The sequence below is a fragment of the Phoca vitulina genome, unplaced genomic scaffold (assembly GCF_004348235.1).
Source record: "Phoca vitulina isolate PV1807 unplaced genomic scaffold, GSC_HSeal_1.0 scaffold1, whole genome shotgun sequence".
NCBI classification, from domain to species: Eukaryota; Metazoa; Chordata; class Mammalia; order Carnivora; family Phocidae; genus Phoca; species Phoca vitulina.
The window spans coordinates 49,857,672-49,876,971 of NW_022589704.1; the positions used below are offsets into that span (position 1 = coordinate 49,857,672).

The 19,300-nt window shown below is 35.2% G+C and overlaps 1 protein-coding gene across 5 annotated transcripts in view; it reads left to right on the plus strand.

Annotated features, from left to right (window-relative positions):
- NCKAP1 (NCK associated protein 1) overlaps positions 1-19,300 on the plus strand; it is a 104,137-nt gene that overhangs the window by 12,531 nt on the left and 72,306 nt on the right. For 3 of the 5 annotated variants that reach the window (XM_032406764.1, XM_032406754.1, XM_032406796.1), the window contains exons 2-3: positions 2,602-2,619; positions 3,680-3,790. In XM_032406764.1, coding sequence (XP_032262655.1) covers positions 2,602-2,619; positions 3,680-3,790 — 129 coding nt within the window. The remainder of the gene's footprint in view (positions 1-2,601; positions 2,620-3,679; positions 3,791-19,300) is intronic. The other 2 variants (XM_032406786.1, XM_032406776.1) reach the window with 1 other exon arrangement.

Sequence of the window (19,300 nt, forward strand, 5' to 3'; positions counted from 1 at the left end):
TCTTTTTTTTTTTTTTTTAAAGATTTTTTTTTTTTTTTTTTTTTTTATTCAACAGAGAGAGACACAGCGAGAGAGGGAACACAAGCAGGGGGAGTAGGAGAGGGAGAAGCAGGCTTCCCGTGGAGCAGGGAGCCCAATGCGGGGCTCGATCCCAGGACCCTGGGATCATGACCTGAGCCGAAGGCAGACGCTTAACGACTGAGCCACCCAGGCGCCCCTAAGTGTGACTTTTTGACAGATGTTAATTACTTAGATATTAGCTTTTAGTCAACTCATTGTTTTTGTTTGTTTGTTTGTTTGTTTTTTTTAAGATTTTATTTATTTATTTGAGAGAGAGAGAATGAGAGACAGAGAGCATGAGAGGGAGGAGGGTCAGAGGGAGAAGCAGACTCCCTGCCGAGCAGGGAGCCCGATGCGGGACTCGATCCCGGGACTCCAGGATCATGACCTGAGCCGAAGGCAGTCGCTTAACCAACTGAGCCACCCAGGCGCCCGTTTTTTTTTTTTTTCTTGTACTTTTTCTTTTTTGCCTGAGTGTTCCTTACACAGTGTCTCTGTTGGTATTAAGTAAATAAATCAAGCAGGTTGATTTCAGAAAAAATAAAATAGGAGCTAGTACTTCTGTATAGTATCTATGAGCCATGTATGTTTAGTGGCATTTTTGAGTGCTCATGGTATTCCAGATACCTATGTAAACTGCACACGCGCGTGCATGCACACACGTAATGGGCCTAAAAACTTTTTAGGGTAAATTGCAATTATTATCAACCTATTTAACAGATGGAAAAACTGAGGCACAGAGGAGTAAAATCACTTGCTTATGGTTATGCAGTTAAGAAGTGATGGAGTTAGGATATGAATATGGACAGCCTATCTTAGAACTCATGTTCTTAACTACTAGGCTAAACTCTTTCTATGAGTGCAACATATTTGGCATTTAGAGAACAAATGAAGGAAATGTGTGATTGGAAAAGGGAATTGTCATTTTTGTTCTATATACTATGATAAAGACTATTTTGCAGTTATTACTCATATGAGACTTTTACTTGGGTAATTATAATTATTGAGGCTGTTATTGACAACAGCTAACAGTTTTAGAGCATTTTAGAGCACGTATGTGCTAGCCCTTCTGCTAAATACTGTACATGGTTTATCTCTTTTCTAATCCTCATAATGACTCTATGAGGTAAGTACTAATTTCCCCATCTGAACGTGAAAAAAACAGACTAGGAGATATTTTGTAATATATTCAAGGTCCTATGGATTGGAAGTGGTCAAGATTGAAACCCAGTAAGTCTTCGTCTAGAGTCTGTTCTGCCTCCCAGTGTAGTATGTTTAGATATGGCTTATTGAGCAGTGTGGAAAAAGGTAAATCAATTCCAAGGAAAGATTATACAACCATTTACTTTTCCATTGAAATGAAATTTCATTCTTTTTGTTTTCAGTGTAAGAAGGAAGAGTTTCTCATATATATACATGCATCTGTATATATGAGAATACGTTTGTGTTAGTTTTCAGATATTTGATTAAATTCTTATACAGTAAAATTTGTGATCATGGGAAATACGTATGGTAGTCTCATATTTTCATTATTCGATAGTCACTAATATTGTTAGAATGGATAGCTAAATTTTTAAATATTAGAATATGGAAGATAAAACATAACAAAAAACTGAATGTAATAAAAAAATAAAAAACTGAATGTAATTTGGAATCACTTTAGAATTCTGTACCACCTCGGGCATATTTAGGGAACTTGATTTTTCATTGTATCATTGGTGTAAGGAAATGCTAATCTGTAGCTATTTCTATTTGGACAAATTCTTAGTATGTGGTTCTTAGTTATTATATAGTATAATATTTTTTGGGAAGTGGATTAATTGGCAGATTAGTTTATGAGAAATAATATTTTAAACAAATGATAATCTACTCTGAGGAAAAGTCAGATGTATTTTAGTATTGATTATGTTGAAATGGAATTTGCATAGTTGCCTTGTGTCAATCTGGTTAAGGATTATGAAGTTCTAAATTGCTTAAGTTAATTTTATCTACTTATGTTTGAGCATTAAGAGAATTCTTACTGCATTCCTAATTCCATTTGGAAAATACAGGAATGTTTGCATTGATTTTTATACTTTGGCTTGGAAGGGAGTTAGGTGATATTTGAAAAGTAGTTTCAATTTGAGCTGAAGTGCAAAAGTCATCCAATAACTATTTATTTTTATTCTTGGCTACCGTTTCTTTTTAAGGTATGTAAAATTTCAGTGACGGTTTTGCTCCTATTTTTATAGTTGCATGTAGTCTTCCTTTTTCCTTCTAGTATTATTTTAAGTTTATTTAGGAAGAGCACCAAGAAACTGACATGGTTGTACACTTACACAGTAGTATTTAAATATATATGAATAGTATAAACTCTATAAATCTATTGTATACTAAACTCGCTACTTAGGATACCTTTAAATATGTAGCACCATATAGTTCTAATCTTGTTTCGTTATTCATAGTCTGCGGTGCATAAGTTCTCTACTGAAACGTATGTCATAGTTTGACAATCATTGTTTACACGTAATTTTCTCTCTTTTTATTACAATGCTTCCCCAGCAAGGACAAGTTTGGAAGGTTTGCAAAGCTTTTCACCTTCCCTCTGCCCGCTTGCCCGCTTTCAGATCAGTTTCATGTTTCATAACTTCTCTTTCTGCAATTCACAACATAGCCATAGTAAACAATGAAAAAAACATTAAATTGCAATATGTTTCCTCACACATAGTAGAGAGAGAAAACTTTTTCAAAGGACACATTTTTTTAAAAAATGCAATGAGAAGTTAAATAGCAATATTATAATTTTAGTAATTCCCTAAGAAATAACATCTCACTAGCACGCAGTTAATTAAATGTCACATAACGAAACACTGAATAGTATCAATTATATTTGGTATTGCTAATAGTTCAGATAAAAAGTTCTTTCTAATAATAATACTTGATATTTGTATAATGCTTTACAGTTTACTACAGAGAATGCTGTATGGCTGATGTGGTCAAAATGTAAACATTCCCATTTATTCTGTGCTTATGAGATATAGAACAGATGTAGATTCATTGTTTGAAGTGCTGCTGGTATGATGGAAAAATACTGTTGTAGTAACTCAGATGTTCAGAGGAATAGGCAACACACTTTAGTACTATAAAGACAATTTTAGCAGCTTCCAGTTCTTTTGAACTAGGGCTCTCGTATTAAAATGTTTAAAGTGAATGAGGAAAACATTTTGGAAAAGACATCTAAACATAAGCTTTTATTTTATAACACTTAGAAAGAAACATTTCCAGTACTCTTCTGAATATTTAATTTTGTAATATTTTATTAGCTTCAGATGAATACAATCCTACCTCAAACCAAGACTTTTTTTTTCTTTTTCTTTTTTTTTAGGTTTGAGCTTTTTCCTTCACTGCTGTTCTGCGCTAACTGCTTTGAAACTTTCCATGCATTTTTTTCAGTAGAAGAACATCTCTGTACTGTCTCCCATTGCATATTTCAGCTGTGACAATCCCTGCACTTTGCCTATTCATTTTATCACCTGCTCACCAAAAACAATAAATATCTCTAATTTCTGATTACAGATTTGCTATTACTTGGTTTTAGAACAAGGATGCATTTCACTTTTTTATTACTGTTGTTTTATAGGCATGTGGAGATCCCAAGGCAAAACCATCCTACCTTATTGACAAAAACCTGGAATCTGCTGTGAAATTCATAGTCAGAAAGTTCCCTGCTGTAGAAACTCGCAACAACAATGTAAGTCATAGAAATTTTTGTATTACTTGATTTTAGCCATCTGTAGGGAAAGTAATGGTTAGTGTAATGTTGAAGTAGTTCTTATTTGTCTAATTCTTTATATTTTGGTATACCAATTATGTACATTGATTAAGGGCTTTTAGGAACAATATTCTTATCTCTAAACTGGAAAAAATGACTCTGAACTGCATCACTCTTTAGAAAACATAAGATCTTAATTTCTTACACACTTTCTTCTCTTCCAAGTTGTGACAGAAGGTAAGGTAATAGAAATGTATATATTTCAGATATTTGCATGACTAGTTGGGGAGTTTTTCCTTATAGTCATAAACTTTATTTTGAAATTAGTAAATGTCTTCATAGAACTTGTATTGTTTTTAGTAATTAGCTGTGTTTATTCTAAAATACATTTGTTTCTTCAGTATTTTTATAATTGAGACAAACATTTCTGAAAAATAATATAACAAGGTGATGGTGTAGGATCTTTATTTTTCCTACAATAATAGGAAAAATAGTTTTTATTAGTATATAAAATATAGTCATATCCAGAGTCTTCCTGATATGTTTACATAATCTTTAGGGGTTCTTTATAATAATTTCTCTAAGTAACTAATTTTAGAAAATTAGAGCTAATTTTATCTCACCATGGTCTTTTTGTTGACTTGGAATCTTTCTGCATGTCTTCTCTTTTTAAATTTTTTACTTTTGTAGTCTCATGTTATAATCTTTGCTTTCTTTTTCTTTATATACAAACTTAGTCTAGAAATTTCCTCTTACATATGGTCTCCGTACTTTTAAGAAACTGTTTAAAAAATATTTTGTCATCTTTTGGTTTCCTCAAATCAAGTATAGTTAATGAAGATCCATATTTTACCTGTTGGTATCACCTTTTACTTAAAAATATTGTAATGTAGAGATAGAACACCAGTCAGAATTAATAAAGTCTGGTAAAGTGCTTTTTAAAGAATTAAGAAAAGTCTGTGTTTCTTGTGAGTACGGGTTAATAGTTTACAAAACACAATAGATTGTGTTTTGTAATTGGTATATTAAGGTATCATAATTAGTTCCTGATTACAGAATGGGTGATTCAATGTACACACTTCTTTTTTTTTTTTTTTAAGATTTTATTTATTTATTTGAGAGAGAGAGAGTGAGAGAGAGCATGAGAGGGGAGAGGGTCAGAGGGAGAAGCAGACTCCCCACTGAGCAGGGAGCCCGATGTGGGACTTGATCCTGGAACTACAGGATCATGACCTGAGCTGAAGGCAGTCACTTAACCATCTGAGCCACCCAGGCACCCCAGTGTATACACTTCTTAAGAACACCATTATTTGTGTGGAGAATTCTTTTTTAGTTATTGACATTAATTAGCTGACTCATCTGACATAATATAGTCACTATGAATGAGAGAAATTTTATAATGAAAATCTGTCCTACATATAGTTTCATATATACTTTTTTTTCTCCTGGCTCATAAAATCTCTGTGATATGAGCTCTTCAGAGAATCATTTAAGTTTAATTTGTGTGTGTGTGTGTGTGTGTGTGTGTGTGTGTAAAGTTCCATGTGAAAATAAGCATAGTTCCTAAATATGAAGTCTTTTTTTAGAAAATTAGCAAGGTCTGATTAAGTACATGGTCACTGTTTTTGTAACAGTAGCATTTTTTGGTAAAGAGTAAATTAAGAATCTTTGCTCTTCCTGATTTGTGGGGCAAACTTTATAATAATGCTGCTGTTTTTTGTTTTTTAATAATTTTACTTTCCTTCTCAATTTCTGCAGCACAAAATTGATTTTTTAAAATAACAGTTTTATGGGGCGCCTGGGTGGCTCAGTTGGTTAAGCGACTGCCTTCGGCTCGGGTCATGATCCTAGAGTCCTGGGATCGAGTCCCGCATCGGGCTCCCTGCTCAGCAGGGAGTCTGCTTCTCCCTCTGACCCTCCCCCTCTCATGTGCTCTCTCTCTCTCTCTCTCTCAAATAAATAAATAAAATCTTAAAAAAAAATAAAAAATAAAAAATAAAATAAAATAACAGTTTTATTAAGGTGTGATTCACACACATATAGTTTACCCACTTAAAGTGTACAATTCAGTGGGTTTTTAGTACATCCACAGAGTTGTGCATCCAGTGCCACAATTTTAGAATATTTTCATTACCCCAAAAAGAAACCCCAGACCTGTTAACATTCACTCCTGCCAGTCCCTCATCCCTAGACAAACAGTAATCTGCTTTCTTTCTGTATGCCTATTTTTAATATTTCATATAAACAGAATCATATAACATGTGGTCTTTTGTGACTGGCTTCTTTTCATTTAGCATAATGTTTTTAAGGTTTATCCAAGTTGTAGCATGTATCGGTACTTCATTTCTTTTTATTGCCAAAAAATATTCCATTGTATGGGTATATCATTTTATTTATCCATTCACCAATTGATAGATGTTTGAGTTGTTTCTGCTTTTTTTTACTGTTATGAATAATGCTGCTGTGAACATATATGTAAAAGTTGTTGTGTGAACTTATGTTTTCATTTCTCTTGGATATGTATACTTAGAGGTGGAATTGCTGGGTCATGTGGTAATTTTTTGTTTAACCTATGAAATCAATTGTATAGTATTGTTGAATATTACGCTGCTTGTAGAATTTACTCTGGTTGTTCTGTATGCAAAGTCTGAGTTTTGTCATATAGCCTTTACAACTATTCTGTGTAATGCTATTCTGTTGTTTTTTGCCTACTGAAGTACTGTGTACTAGGTATTTATGAAGTTCTGTGATCTTAGTTTTGATCTGAGCCTTCTAAAATCCTGGTGAGAAGTTCCTGGCAAACTTGGGTCAGGAAATGAGAAATGAGTTGAGTTTTGTTATTTTTTAATTTCATAGGAGTAGTTAATGGAGGTTTAAGGACGGGGAATGGTAGTAGCATCTGGGAATGATAGAAACTTGCAGATTTCTGGCTGTTAGGTATACTGAAGAAATGGTATTAGTATCATAGTTGGGTTTTTTCCTTTGTATTTGGGTCTTTGAGTCATTGTATAAATATGTGCCACAGAGCATGCTTATTTTATCTCACGGATCAGGGAGAATTACTGGTTAGCACTGTTTCTGTTTTGACAGATAAGCACCACTTGTCCCCAGTTTCAGAAAAGGCAATCATAAAAATATCGTTTTGGTGAAAATTAAACACAAATTTATTTTGAAGTTTCCATGATTAGATTCTTACAAAAAGGCTACCTATGTGCTCACAGATAGCTGGTCATCTGGTATTCTAACAAAGGGAGGACACTGCTGACAGATAAAGCCAGATTGGTGCCTAACATAGCTTTAACAGTGATGATGTTGGGCTCTGCTGAGTCAGTTTTACTGTCTTGCTCAGGCCCCTTTGTGACCTGGTAAGAACTTCTGTACTCTCCCAATTCTGGATTTAGGGAAAGTCTGGATCAAGGAATGGTTTTTTTGTTCGTTTGTTTGTTTTTGTTTTTTTGTTTGTTTTGTTTTCTGAGTCGTGATTTTGAACTAGATGCCCCATAGGCTTCAAAGCAGCTGATTAGGTAAAAGTCAACTGAATAAAAGTGATACAGTTTTATAATTACAGCAGCACTTACTGAGTGTCTAATAGAGTTATTTTTCTTATTTAATTTTAGATTAAGGAAAGCATTTCTGAGCTGAGAGATTATCTAATTTATCTATAACTTGATATCTTCTAGTATTTTGAAAGTGTGACTGCCAGATGGGTGTATAATTTGTTCCCCGTAAGTTTCTTATGAGCGTATAGAGGGAAATCTGTTATTTTCCTGGATAAAGAAAATAGTAGAAACTTCTTATTTTTTTTAACAGGTAAAGATTGTTTTGTCCAAGAAATTCTAAGGGGCATTTTAAGGAAATGTTCAGGTGTATGTATGTTAAAACATTTCTTATGAAATATTTAAAATATTTTAATTTACCCCCCTTTGTTCTGATGTTGGGTATTTCCATTTAAAAGCTATTCTGTGTTTTTTAAAACAGTAAAAATATCTGACATGAAGGTGTCATTATAAGATTTGTCTACTTTACATTTTAGTGTCAAATTTTGGATTTGATTCCCAAGTTAATGGGAGAGTGATATAAATTACTGTCCTGTATATGTTGAATTAGGTCTTAATTCGCTAAGAATGAAGGCATTGTTGGTGAGGAGAGTGCCACAAGAATCGTACAGGGATTCTGGACTGAGATACAGGCAATTATTGAAATAATTAGAAAATTAAATTTTCAAACTTAGAGGAATATTTTGTGTTATAGGTATTACTTATCTCCTCTCTTAAGGAACACAGTATTACAGGATACTTATGTAATAAATTAAAATTTTTAAGTAGCTTACAGCATCATTTAAGGAAAGACAAAAATAAAGCAACTCTAATAATGTTGGTTGTGAGACATAGCTTTAGAATCTGTTTTTTTTTTTAATTTTTTTAAAAAAGATTTTATTTATTTATTTGAGAGAGCGTGAGAGAGTACAAGCAGGGGGAGCGGCAGAAGGAGAGGGAGAAGCAGGCTCCTCGCTAAACAGGTAGGCTGATGCTGGACTTGATCCCAGGAACCTGGGATCATGACTTAAGCCGAACGCCGACACTTAACCAACTGAGCCACCCAGGAACCCCTAGAATCTGTTTTTAAACACCATTTTATCCCTAGTGCTTGGTACATAAGAGGCAATAAATAAATGTTTGATGAGTGAATAAAATTTCCTTTATTCAATCATTGTTTTAAATTTATGTCAGAACCCAAACTTAGCAATAATTTTTTAACTTCATTATGTTATTAGCTAAAAAATAACTATCCTTTTTAGTGAAGCTACACAAATACATCTCATTAATGATAATACTGAGATTAAACTGGAGTAAGAATAGGAGTCCCAGGTTCTTAAAAACATGAATGTGTTTTGGGAGTGGGGTGATGGTATCGAGGATGGAGGTAGGGAAGCCCTGACAAATGCACTGTGGTTTAGTTAGAAGGAAAGGGTAAGGAAACTTGTTTCTAGCTAATCTCTAAGAGGGCATTTGTTGTCTTGTCATGGTTTCCATTATGATGTGGTAGTTAAGAGGATGGACTTTGGAGCCAGTAAACCAGAATTTGAGTTCTAGCTGAGTGATTTGGGGAAAGTCATTTCACATCCTTTTTTTTTTTTTTTTATTAAAGATTTTACTTATTTGAGAGACAGAGAGTGAGTGAGAAAGCGAGAGCACAAGCTGGGGGTGGGGGAGAGGGAAGAGGGAGAGGCAGACTCCCTGTTGAGCAGGGAGCCCAACGTGGGGGCTCTATCCTGGAACCCTGGGATCATGACCTGAGTTGAAGGCAGACACTTAACCGATTGAGCTACCCAGGCGCCCCAAGTCATTTCACATCTTAAAGCCTCTTTGTTCTTTTTTTTTTTTTTTTTAAAGATTTTATTTATTTATTTGACAGAGAGAGACACAGCGAGAGAGGGAACACAAGCAGGGGGAGTGGGAGATGGAGAAGCAGGCTTCCCGCCAAGGAGGGAGCCCAATGTGGGGCTGGATCCCAGGACCCTGGGATCATGACCTGAGCCGAAGGCAGACGCTTAACGACAGAGCCACCCAGGCGCCCAGCCTCTTTGTTCTTATCTCTAAAATGATGATAATACCAATCAATTCTCAAGAATCAGTTTAATATCTCCTAAGTACTTCACAGATTTGTGTGACAAATTGCTTTTGAAAAATGGAAGCAGTTACTTATATTACCTCTGACTTTTTGGTCTACTTCACTAGTAAGAATTCTTCTAGCTGCCTTTTAAATTTGGGTATTTCTAAATGACTTCCTGCCCTCCTACCCTTTCCACCCCCCCTCCCTGCAGTATATATGTATGAAAACATTTACTTCATGGCTTCAGCTAAGTAATATACTCTCTTCTGTTTTCTGGGTTCTAGATCTGAATTCCAGCTACCTTTTGAACAGCTGCACAAGTTAAATAGCAAACTTTGTATCTAGTATTGAACACATGATTATCCTCCATTTTGTTTTTCTTCTATGTTTTCTGTCTTGAGCCATTATCTTCCACTTGGTTACCTAAACTAGACTTTTCAGAAACCCCTTTGACTTTTATAAAATGTCAAGTTTCTAATTTAGGGCTCATCAGTTTTAATACTTGTCAGTTTTAATAATGTTTTGAATTTATCCCCTTCAGGTCTGCATCTGCTGCTGGGAGAAATGCTATGATAATCCAAACACTGCTTTTCATTCTTTACAGTTTCTCCTCCTGTTGCTACCCCCCTTCCCTCCTCACTAGAAGAGGCCAAACAAAACAAAACTAATCTATTTCTCTGTGGCAACTCACATCTCTGTTTTCCTGGCCCAAGCACTCATCTTTGAATCCTGTTAACTAGGATATAGTAGGCCAACAAATAATACTTTGGTTTTAAAAGGAAGTATCTTATAATAAAATAATGTAGCAGTATTTTTTTTACTTTTTTTTTTTTAAAGATTTTATTTATTGGTCAGAGAGAGAGAGCACAAGCAGGGGAGCAGTAGGCAGAGGGAGAAACGGGCTCTCCACTGAGCAAGGCCTGATGTGGGACTCGATCCCAGGACCCTGGGATCATAACCTGAGCCGAAGGCAGACACTTACCAGACTGAGCCACCCAGCCGTCCCATTGTAACAGTATTTTGATGGTATATTTTGTCATTAGTCAATATGTCTCTCTCTAGATCTATATATACGCTAATGGAAACTTAAATATTTGGTCTTGACCACTTAAACTTTGCCAAAATTGAAAAACAGTGAGAACTAACTAAAGTGTCTATTCTTTTAAAAAGGTATCATCAACATTCATTTAATATCTCTTCTACATGTAATAATCTTTAATTCTAGCTTGAATAAACAGAGTAAATAAAAGAATGAACCCTGATTAGCAGATACATGTAAGCCATGCTTTGATATATTTGAAAAGTATTTGAAATAAGTCAAGTACTGGCAGGGAATTGCATTAGCACTAATGACCTACCTAAACTGGTTTAAATTGTCTTTTAATTTTTACCAAAATAATATGAATGCATGGTAATGAGTCAAATAGTTCAGAAGAATTTAGGATGAAAAGTGGTTATATCTCCTATTCACCTCTTTCCCACCCTGGTCATATTTCTCAGAAGGAACTTCTATAAGGAATATGCTTATTCTTTTTCTTTTATAAATTCATTTACCAATGTTAGACAATGTCTATTATAAACTCTTTGCTACAGAAGGTAAGAATTTAGGTCATTCAATTTCTTGCTCATTACTTACTCTCTCCTCTCTTCTTGATATTCAATAGTTTTTTTTGTTGTTAATATTTTTGGATCATTGGCTACTCCCTTTTTAAACTTTAAATAATATAATTCTCTATTTTTATAGCCTCACCCTTGGTCATTTAAACTTTAATGCTGTCAAAATTGTTAGTGCTTTCTTTTGTTTTTGAAATCATAAAATGTTCTGAAATTGAATTATATGCTGATTCTAAAAATTAAAAACTAGTAAAGAGGGCGCCTGGATGGCTCAGTCGTTGAGCATCTGCCTTCGGCTCAGGTCTTGGACCCGGCGTCCTGGGATCGAGCCCCACATCGGGCTCCCTGCTCAGCGGGAAGCCTGCTTCTCCCTCACCCACTCCCCCTGCTTGTGTTCCCTCTCTCACTGTGCCCCTCTCTATCAAATAAATAAATAAAATCTTTAAAAAAGACAAACAAAAAACTAGTAAAGACCTGAGTGCTTAGTGCTTCATTCCATTGTCACACTGGACTTAGAATAATTTATATTACATATATTTACTTATGTTTATATATATAATATATGTAGCATTAAAATGAAATGGATTCTTTCTTCCAGAATTATTTCATAGTTAAATTTGTTTCATAGGTACATCATGATTTTCTGGACTTACAGTTACATGCCTTGATAGAATTCTTAAATTTATCTGTCCTAATCATATCATCTTTATAAGCTTTCTTTTTTTTTTTTTGTGGCGCTCACTCTCTCCTATAACCTGCAGTCTTCTAATTCCCCTCTGGACAGTTTGCTTATGTCTGCTGCATAGCTTTCATCCTGGAAAATCTTCTCTTTGTTGTCCCACCAGGGCTTTCACATGGAGTTTTCATAGAGTTTGGGAATGCCTTGAAATTGTGTACAGAGCTTGAGTGTGAATGTATTTTTCAGCTTTCATTGTATTTTCAGGGTTGATTCTTATGATCCCAAAACACATCTGCTTTGAAATCACAATCTTGTATACTGTATATTCTAATTATACTAAACTGTAATCATAACCTCTTCAGCTCATTAATGCTGTTTTCCTGCAAATGAGACTGCCAATGGACATTATACTGGGGTTTTATAGCATAGCCCCTAGCATAACCCCCAAGGAGATACATTCCTGGCACTGGCAATCATCTTTCTATTTTCCTCAAATTCCTAAAGTTATATCTTACCTTTAGTGACTGCAATGGTAATTACGATCCCCTACATAATAATAAAGGATGTTACCAATACCTAATAACTTGTTGATTTTTAATTTTTATTTTCTTGGTCATTTGTTTAAAGGGGGCTCTAGCCACTTTTAGCCTGGTACCCTTTGAGTACCCTTAGCATGGTATTTTACTGTTTATCATGGCAGGTCTGGTCTTACCTTTGGTTAGATCAAAAGTTATTTGCCAAGATCCAAAGTGAAAGGCAACAAAAGAAACTACAGTGGAGTAAATGAGACATGTTGCAAAAACACTTATTTTTCTTTATTCTTCCTAGCAGTGATCTTGGCTAAAAGTGTTTTAAATATGTATACCAATGGTCTTTGGCCAAAAATAAATAGGATAGTATACTGTGTTAGTCCTCTGTCTAGTGTTGGGTAGAATGTAGAACATGGGAAAATTTATTTAATTGCTTATATATTTTTTAAGATTTTATTTATTTGAGAGAGAGTTTAAGTGCATGAGTGGGGGGAGGGACAGAGGGAGGGAGAGAGAGAGAATCTCAAGTGGACTCTACACTGAGTGTGGAGCCCCACGTGGGGACTTGATCTCATGACCCTGAGATCGTGACCTGAGCTGAAATCAAGGGTCAGATGCTTAACCAACTGAGCCACCCAGGCACTCCTTAATTGCTTATTTTTAAGGAGTATTTTATTTTGGGAGAGTGTGTTTATACTTTTCATGGCACAAATGGCCATGCTTTCTTTTGCCTCTAGGCCTTTGTTTATTGCTGTTTTTACTATCTGGCTAAATATCTTTCTCCCATATTCTTTCACTAGGCTAACTTCTACTTGTTTTTTGGGTCTATCCTTAGATGTCACCATTTCAGAGAAGCTTTCTTTTAACCCTTCCAATTAGGTTATGTGCTGCATTTATAGTTCCCTCCATTTATCACTTATTCACTGTATTCACTTACTCTTATTACTTTATTCTCTTACTTGAAAGGTTTGTTGAGTGCTGTCTGTGAGCCAAGTCCTGTTACGTGAGAGGGGATCTGGCAGTGAATAAACAAACCAAAATACTGCCCCCTGTAGAGCTTATATTCTGTTGGCTAGAGATAGACAGAAAAGAATATGAATGTAATACCAGGTAGAGATGAGTTCTAAGAAGAAGAACAGAGCAGAGTGATAGTGGGGAGATACTTAAGGTGACCAGGGAATGCCATTCTGAGGATGAAATTTATGGTCATTGAGATGAGAGCTGATTGTAACTTGGGCTAGAATGGTAGAGGTGAGAAATGTTCAGATTCTGAATTATTTTGAAGACTGGTCATGAAATGTTCAGATTCTGGAAATGTATTTTGAAGATAGAATCTACAGTAATTTGCTGATGCATTGATAGGGGGTATATGAGACAATGAGAATACCCCAAGATTTTGGCTTGAACAGATGTCAAGATTTACTTGGGTGAGGACACAAGAGGAACAGGTTTGGGGTGGGGGTATAGAAGGGATAGTACTCACCAGCTCAATATTAGATATGTTAAATTTGAGGGCCTACTAGAAATCTGAGTGGAGATTTTGAGTAGCCAATTCTATATATAAGTATCGAGCTGAGATAGGTAGCATGAAGCTGAGAAGTTGAAGAGAAATTATTGAAGAGAGAGGAGGAGTGGCATAATCATTGAGAGTAGGAGAATGAATTGACAGTAAAAGTTGGCAGTGAAAATGGAGTAATGTTGCTACTCAGTTATAGTTTATGATCATGAATTGGGGTTGAGATCAAGTCAGCATGTATATATGCTTTCTCTCACTGTGGGTTTTATCAGGCAATAATGATAGAGGAAGAAAGGGACAAGGGTGTAATACAATGATGGGCCATTCAGTCTTAAGATGGATAAAAAAGGAAATTGGGCATGAGATGGTGAGTGAAAAGATGATAGGGTAAATAGATAGGAGGTGCCTCAGAGTTCAAAGAATTGATGAAGATGTATAGGTATTAAGAGGCTATTACAGGTATTAAGTGGGAGTTATACTTCCATTGATGCCATTTTACCTTGTCTCCAAATCTCCCAAGAACAACAGATAAACAAAAAGGCCAGAAAGAAGCCAAGACAGTTTAAGCATAAACGTTATTCCTGTTTACAGGCCTGTGAATTGAGGAAATTTAACATGAGCCACCACTCTCTGTCAATATGTAAGAAAAATAATTCCTGGGAGCCTTCTCTATTTTAGGATCTCCTTTAACTTCCCCCATCTTTTTCACCGTCTTCCCTACCCTTAGAAACTCCTACCATTCTTATTGTGGTCTTTCTCAAACTGTGTGTGTGTGTGTGTGTGTGTGTGTGTGTGTGTGTGTGTGTGTTTAAACCTCTTTCATGTAATTGCTAGTTGGTGAGGGTCTTTGTCTTGTTAAATTAAGCATTATAGTTTTTCACCAGGCACCTTGTACCTAGAAGTTAATTTTGGTGTAACCAGCTTCTAAAACTGGATATTTACCTAAAAAAAGGTGAGAGTTACCTGTATATCTACATACCCTTACTAGATTTTATACTCATTTAGAGGGCTATCATTTTATTCATAGTTTTATCCCCAGCTCCCCTCATGATGCCTGATAATTTAATAGGTTGGGATATTTGTTGACTAAATGAATAATATATTATTACAGTAACTCTTCACTTTCCTAGAGGTTACTTTTCATATCACTTGCCTCTTTGAATTACCTCTGAGAACTAGGAAGGAAGCAATTCCACCTTTAAGAATCTTTTCAAGAGGGGCTCCTGGGTGGCTCAGTCAGTTAAGCTGAACCTTCAGCTCAGGTCATGATCTCAGGGTCCTGGAATCTCAGGGTCCTGGGATTGAGCCCCAGGCTGTGCCCCCTGATCAGCAGGGAGTCTGCTTCTCCCTCTCCCTGTTTCATGCTTGCTCTCTCAAATAAATAAATAAAATCTTAAAAAAAAAAATCTTCCCAAGAAAAAGAAAGTACGCATCCACATATAGATATGTTTATAGCAGCATTCATTATTCATAATAGCCTAGAACTGGAAACAGTTCAAATGTCCAGCAGTTGATGAATAAATAAACAAAATGTGGTATATCCATTTAATGGGATACTGTTCCGAAATTAAAGGGAACACACTACTGATACATGTTGTAGTATCAACGAACTCCAAAAACATTTAGGTTAAGTGAAAGAAGCCGGATGGAAAAAGCTACATATTGTATGATTCTATTTTATAAGAAATGTCTAGAAAAAGCAAATTTGTTGAGACAGTAGATCAGTAGCACTTGGTGCTGGGGATAGTGGGGGTAAGAGTGAGGTTAACTAAGTAGGCACAAGAGAACTTTTTGCGATAATGGAAATCTAAAGTAATAAGGTTGGTGGTTGCACAACTCTAAATTTACACAAATTATTTAATTGTTCATTTATCATGGATGAATTTTATGGTAGGTAAATTGTAGCACAGTAAAGCTAGGAAAACAATTTTGAGCAGCTAGAAGTGGTATTTTAGAAAAAATGAAGTTTATTCAGAAATAAGCTTTTTTGGTTCTCACTGTGTCAAGCTTGTTGAGTTTACTTAGGCAAAATTGTAACAAGTCTCTTTTCTAACGCACTGTACATTAAAGGTACTCTCATCAGGAGCAAATGATAATTGACAGGAAGAGAAATTGAAACTTTAAAAAGTAAAAAGTATAGCCAACAAGGACTGTTTAATGTTGGCTTATTATCTTGTATATGTCAGTAGCACCTGAGGCCATCTTGACATGAATAGCTTGGTATAATTATTGATTACAGTGATGACATCTAATCAGTAAGAAGAAAAGCTTGATTTATTTCTGTGTCCCCAGGTTATGAAAGCAAGGTAATCACATATTATTAGAAAAATTTATAAAAATTAATTATTAAAATTGAATGTAAAGGAACTAGCTTCATTTATATTTTTATTTACATTGGAAAATGATGCCATTATATGAAGTAAATTATATTATTAATACAGTGTGCTGTCTTTTATATAAACCTGTTATGCCTGACCAACCACACTATACTAGGACCTGTAATTAGTGATTTTTCTAGTACTAATGATAAAATTACAGTAGTTTCATCAGTTTGCATTAATTTGACCATCTTGTAAGAAATCTTAAACTTTCAGGATTTTTTCTGATGCAAGTTAATGCACTGAGGTGGTAAAATATTGTTTTAATTTACCTATTGCTACATAACAGACCACCCCAAATCTTACTGAGCTTAAAACAACAACTTATTTTTTATCATTCTGTGGGTAGACAGGGCAGTTCTTGTGCTTGTCTCACCAGCCTTACATCACAGGTGCATTTAGCAAGTGGGTTGGCTGGGGGATGGGCCTAGCTGGGCTTAGCAAGATGCTGAGTTTCTTCTTTCCACATGATATGATATCTGAGGCTTCTTCACCCATGACACTTAAGGGCAGTGTATATTGAAGAGGTGTTTTGAGCTTTCAAATTTGATTGACCTGTATTGGCATTTTACCCTTTTATGGTCTATTTCTGTATCTGGAAAGTGAGTATAAAAATGTACCTGGATTGGGAAATAGAAAAAAGTTCTGGAGATAGATGGGAGTGATGGCTGCACAACTGTGTTAGTATGTATTTTTTTAAGATTTTATTTATTCATTTAGAGAGAGAGAGCAAGTGCAGAGGGTGGGCAGGATAGAGTGGGAAGGATTAGTTATCATTTACTTTCCCTAAAATTTATTTACTCTTTGCTCAGAAAAATGCATTTCTGAAATATTGCCTATCAATAGAATCATTTTGTATATGATAAAAGGAGAATCCTACAAAATCCTATGAACCTTTTAAAAAATGTGTATTCTTTGTGTGAATTTGGATTTTCAGGTAATCTTAAGAGATTTGCTTATATTGGATAGAATATGTCATTCTCTTTAGATATTTCACATTTCCTTCTTTTATGCTTTCTTATCCTGGAAAGACATAATGAAGTATTTTGCCCAACTTTGGGGATTTGTTCAAGGGATTAAATCACCATTCTGTGTTAGGATACGTAAACTCATTTGAGACAAGAGTTGATGCTTGATACAGCATTCATTTACAATCAGCAGTGCAGTTTGAAAATTGACTTAATATTTTTATGTTGAGAATGTTGAGGATAAGTAGTTGATTGATGGATTGATTGATTGCCCATCTATGTGCTAGTGTTCTCAATGCTGGAGATACAGCAGAGAATGATACAAATGTCCTTGCTCTCATGGATTTAAGTTCAAGTTGAGATTTTATTTATTTTTTATTTATTTATTATTTTTAAAAAAGATTTTATTTATTTATTTGACAGAGAGAGACACAGTGAGAGAGGGAACACAAGCAGGGAGTGGGAGAGGGAGAAGCAGGCTTCCCTCAGAGCAAGGAGCCCGATGCGGGGCTCGATCCCAGGATCCTGGGATCATGACCTGAGCCGAAGGCAGACGCTTAACGACTGAACCACCCAGGCGTCCCTCAAGTTGAGATTTTAGACAACGAACAATTAACAGAAATAAATACATACTTTGATTTGGAGATAAGTGGTAGGAAGAAATAAAAAGCAGGATAAGGAGTTAGAGAGTAATGAGGAAGGAGACTATTTTAGAGAAGAATGCCTAACAATGGCTTCTCTAAAGAGAAATGTGGGAGTGAGCTATGCAAAGAAGTGGCGAAGAGCATCCCAGACTTGAGAAAGAGCAAGTGCAAAGGCTCTGAAGTAGGGCCAAGCTTGGTGAATTTGATTAACTGAGCAGGAAGACCAGTATGACAGCTTACAGAGTGAGGCTAGAGGAGTATGATAGGAGATGAGGTCTTAAAGATAGGCAGGTGTCCTGTTTAAATTTTATTCTGAGGCACTGGTAGGGACTTTGTATTTTATTTTAATTGTGATGGGAAACCACTGGAATTTTTAAAAAGCCTTTTATTTTGAAATAATATTAGACTTAAAAAATTTGCAGAGATAGTGCAGAGAGTTCCCGTATACTCTTTATCCAGTATTAATATCTTGCATAACCATTATTGGAATCAGTTTTTTTGGTAGTGTGTTACTTTAAAATTCTCACTCTCCTGCTTCTATGTGGAGAAGACTGAAGAGGCAAGAGATGAAGTATGGAGTCCAGTTTGGAGGCTAGTGTAGTGATCTAGGTGAGAGTTGATGAGGCTGGTAGCTGACAGTTCAAGAGGTTTATCCAGATAGCTTCTTGGGACTTGTATTTTTAAAAGCCTGGTTTAGAATATCATACTAAGAAAATACACAAAGCTTTCCCTGAGACCAAACTTCTGTACTTGGATTTTTTTTTTTTTAAAGATTTATTTATTTATATGAGAGTGAAAGAATGAGACAGAGAGAGAGCATGAGCAGGGGGAGGGTCAGAGGGAGAAGCAGGGATCCCGATGTGGGACTCGATCCTGGGACTCCAGGATCATGACCTGAGCCTAAGGCAGTTGCTTAACCAACTGAGCCACCCAGGCGCCCTGTACTTGGTTGTTTTTTAAGAGGAACAAACTACTAGCATAATTTAGACCAAGAAAAATATTGTGCATAAGCAACTTTGTTAATGAAAGAAGGTAATAATTGAAATAGGTGAATAAAGAACTATAGCCACATTTCTTTGTGTTGAAAATCAGTGAGTTGCTGTCTTAGGCATTGGTTCCTTATTGTAAGTTGTCAGTAATTTTTCTTTGGAAGAATGAAAACTAGTAAATACTACATTTCATCAATTTTTTAGATACTTACTTTGTATGGAAAATGCTTCTTAATTTGACAAAGATTAATTACCAAGATTTTTCATTGCAAAGATACAGTCTTGTTTTATGATCTGCATAGCTAATCTTTATCTTGTTTATTTTCAGTTTTTACATATTTTACTTTAATGTTAAGAATAATGATTCATAGTTTGAAATTTTAATGAAAGCATTGTACAGATATTTTTTGCTAATGTATATAGTTAATCTGTGTATCTATGATATGCTTTTGAAAGTATTAATGAATAGAATGAATTCTTCTCAAAATTGTACTTTTCTAATGTTCTGTTCTGTAACATCAAATAATTTATTACTAATTTATGTTCTTAAACTATTCC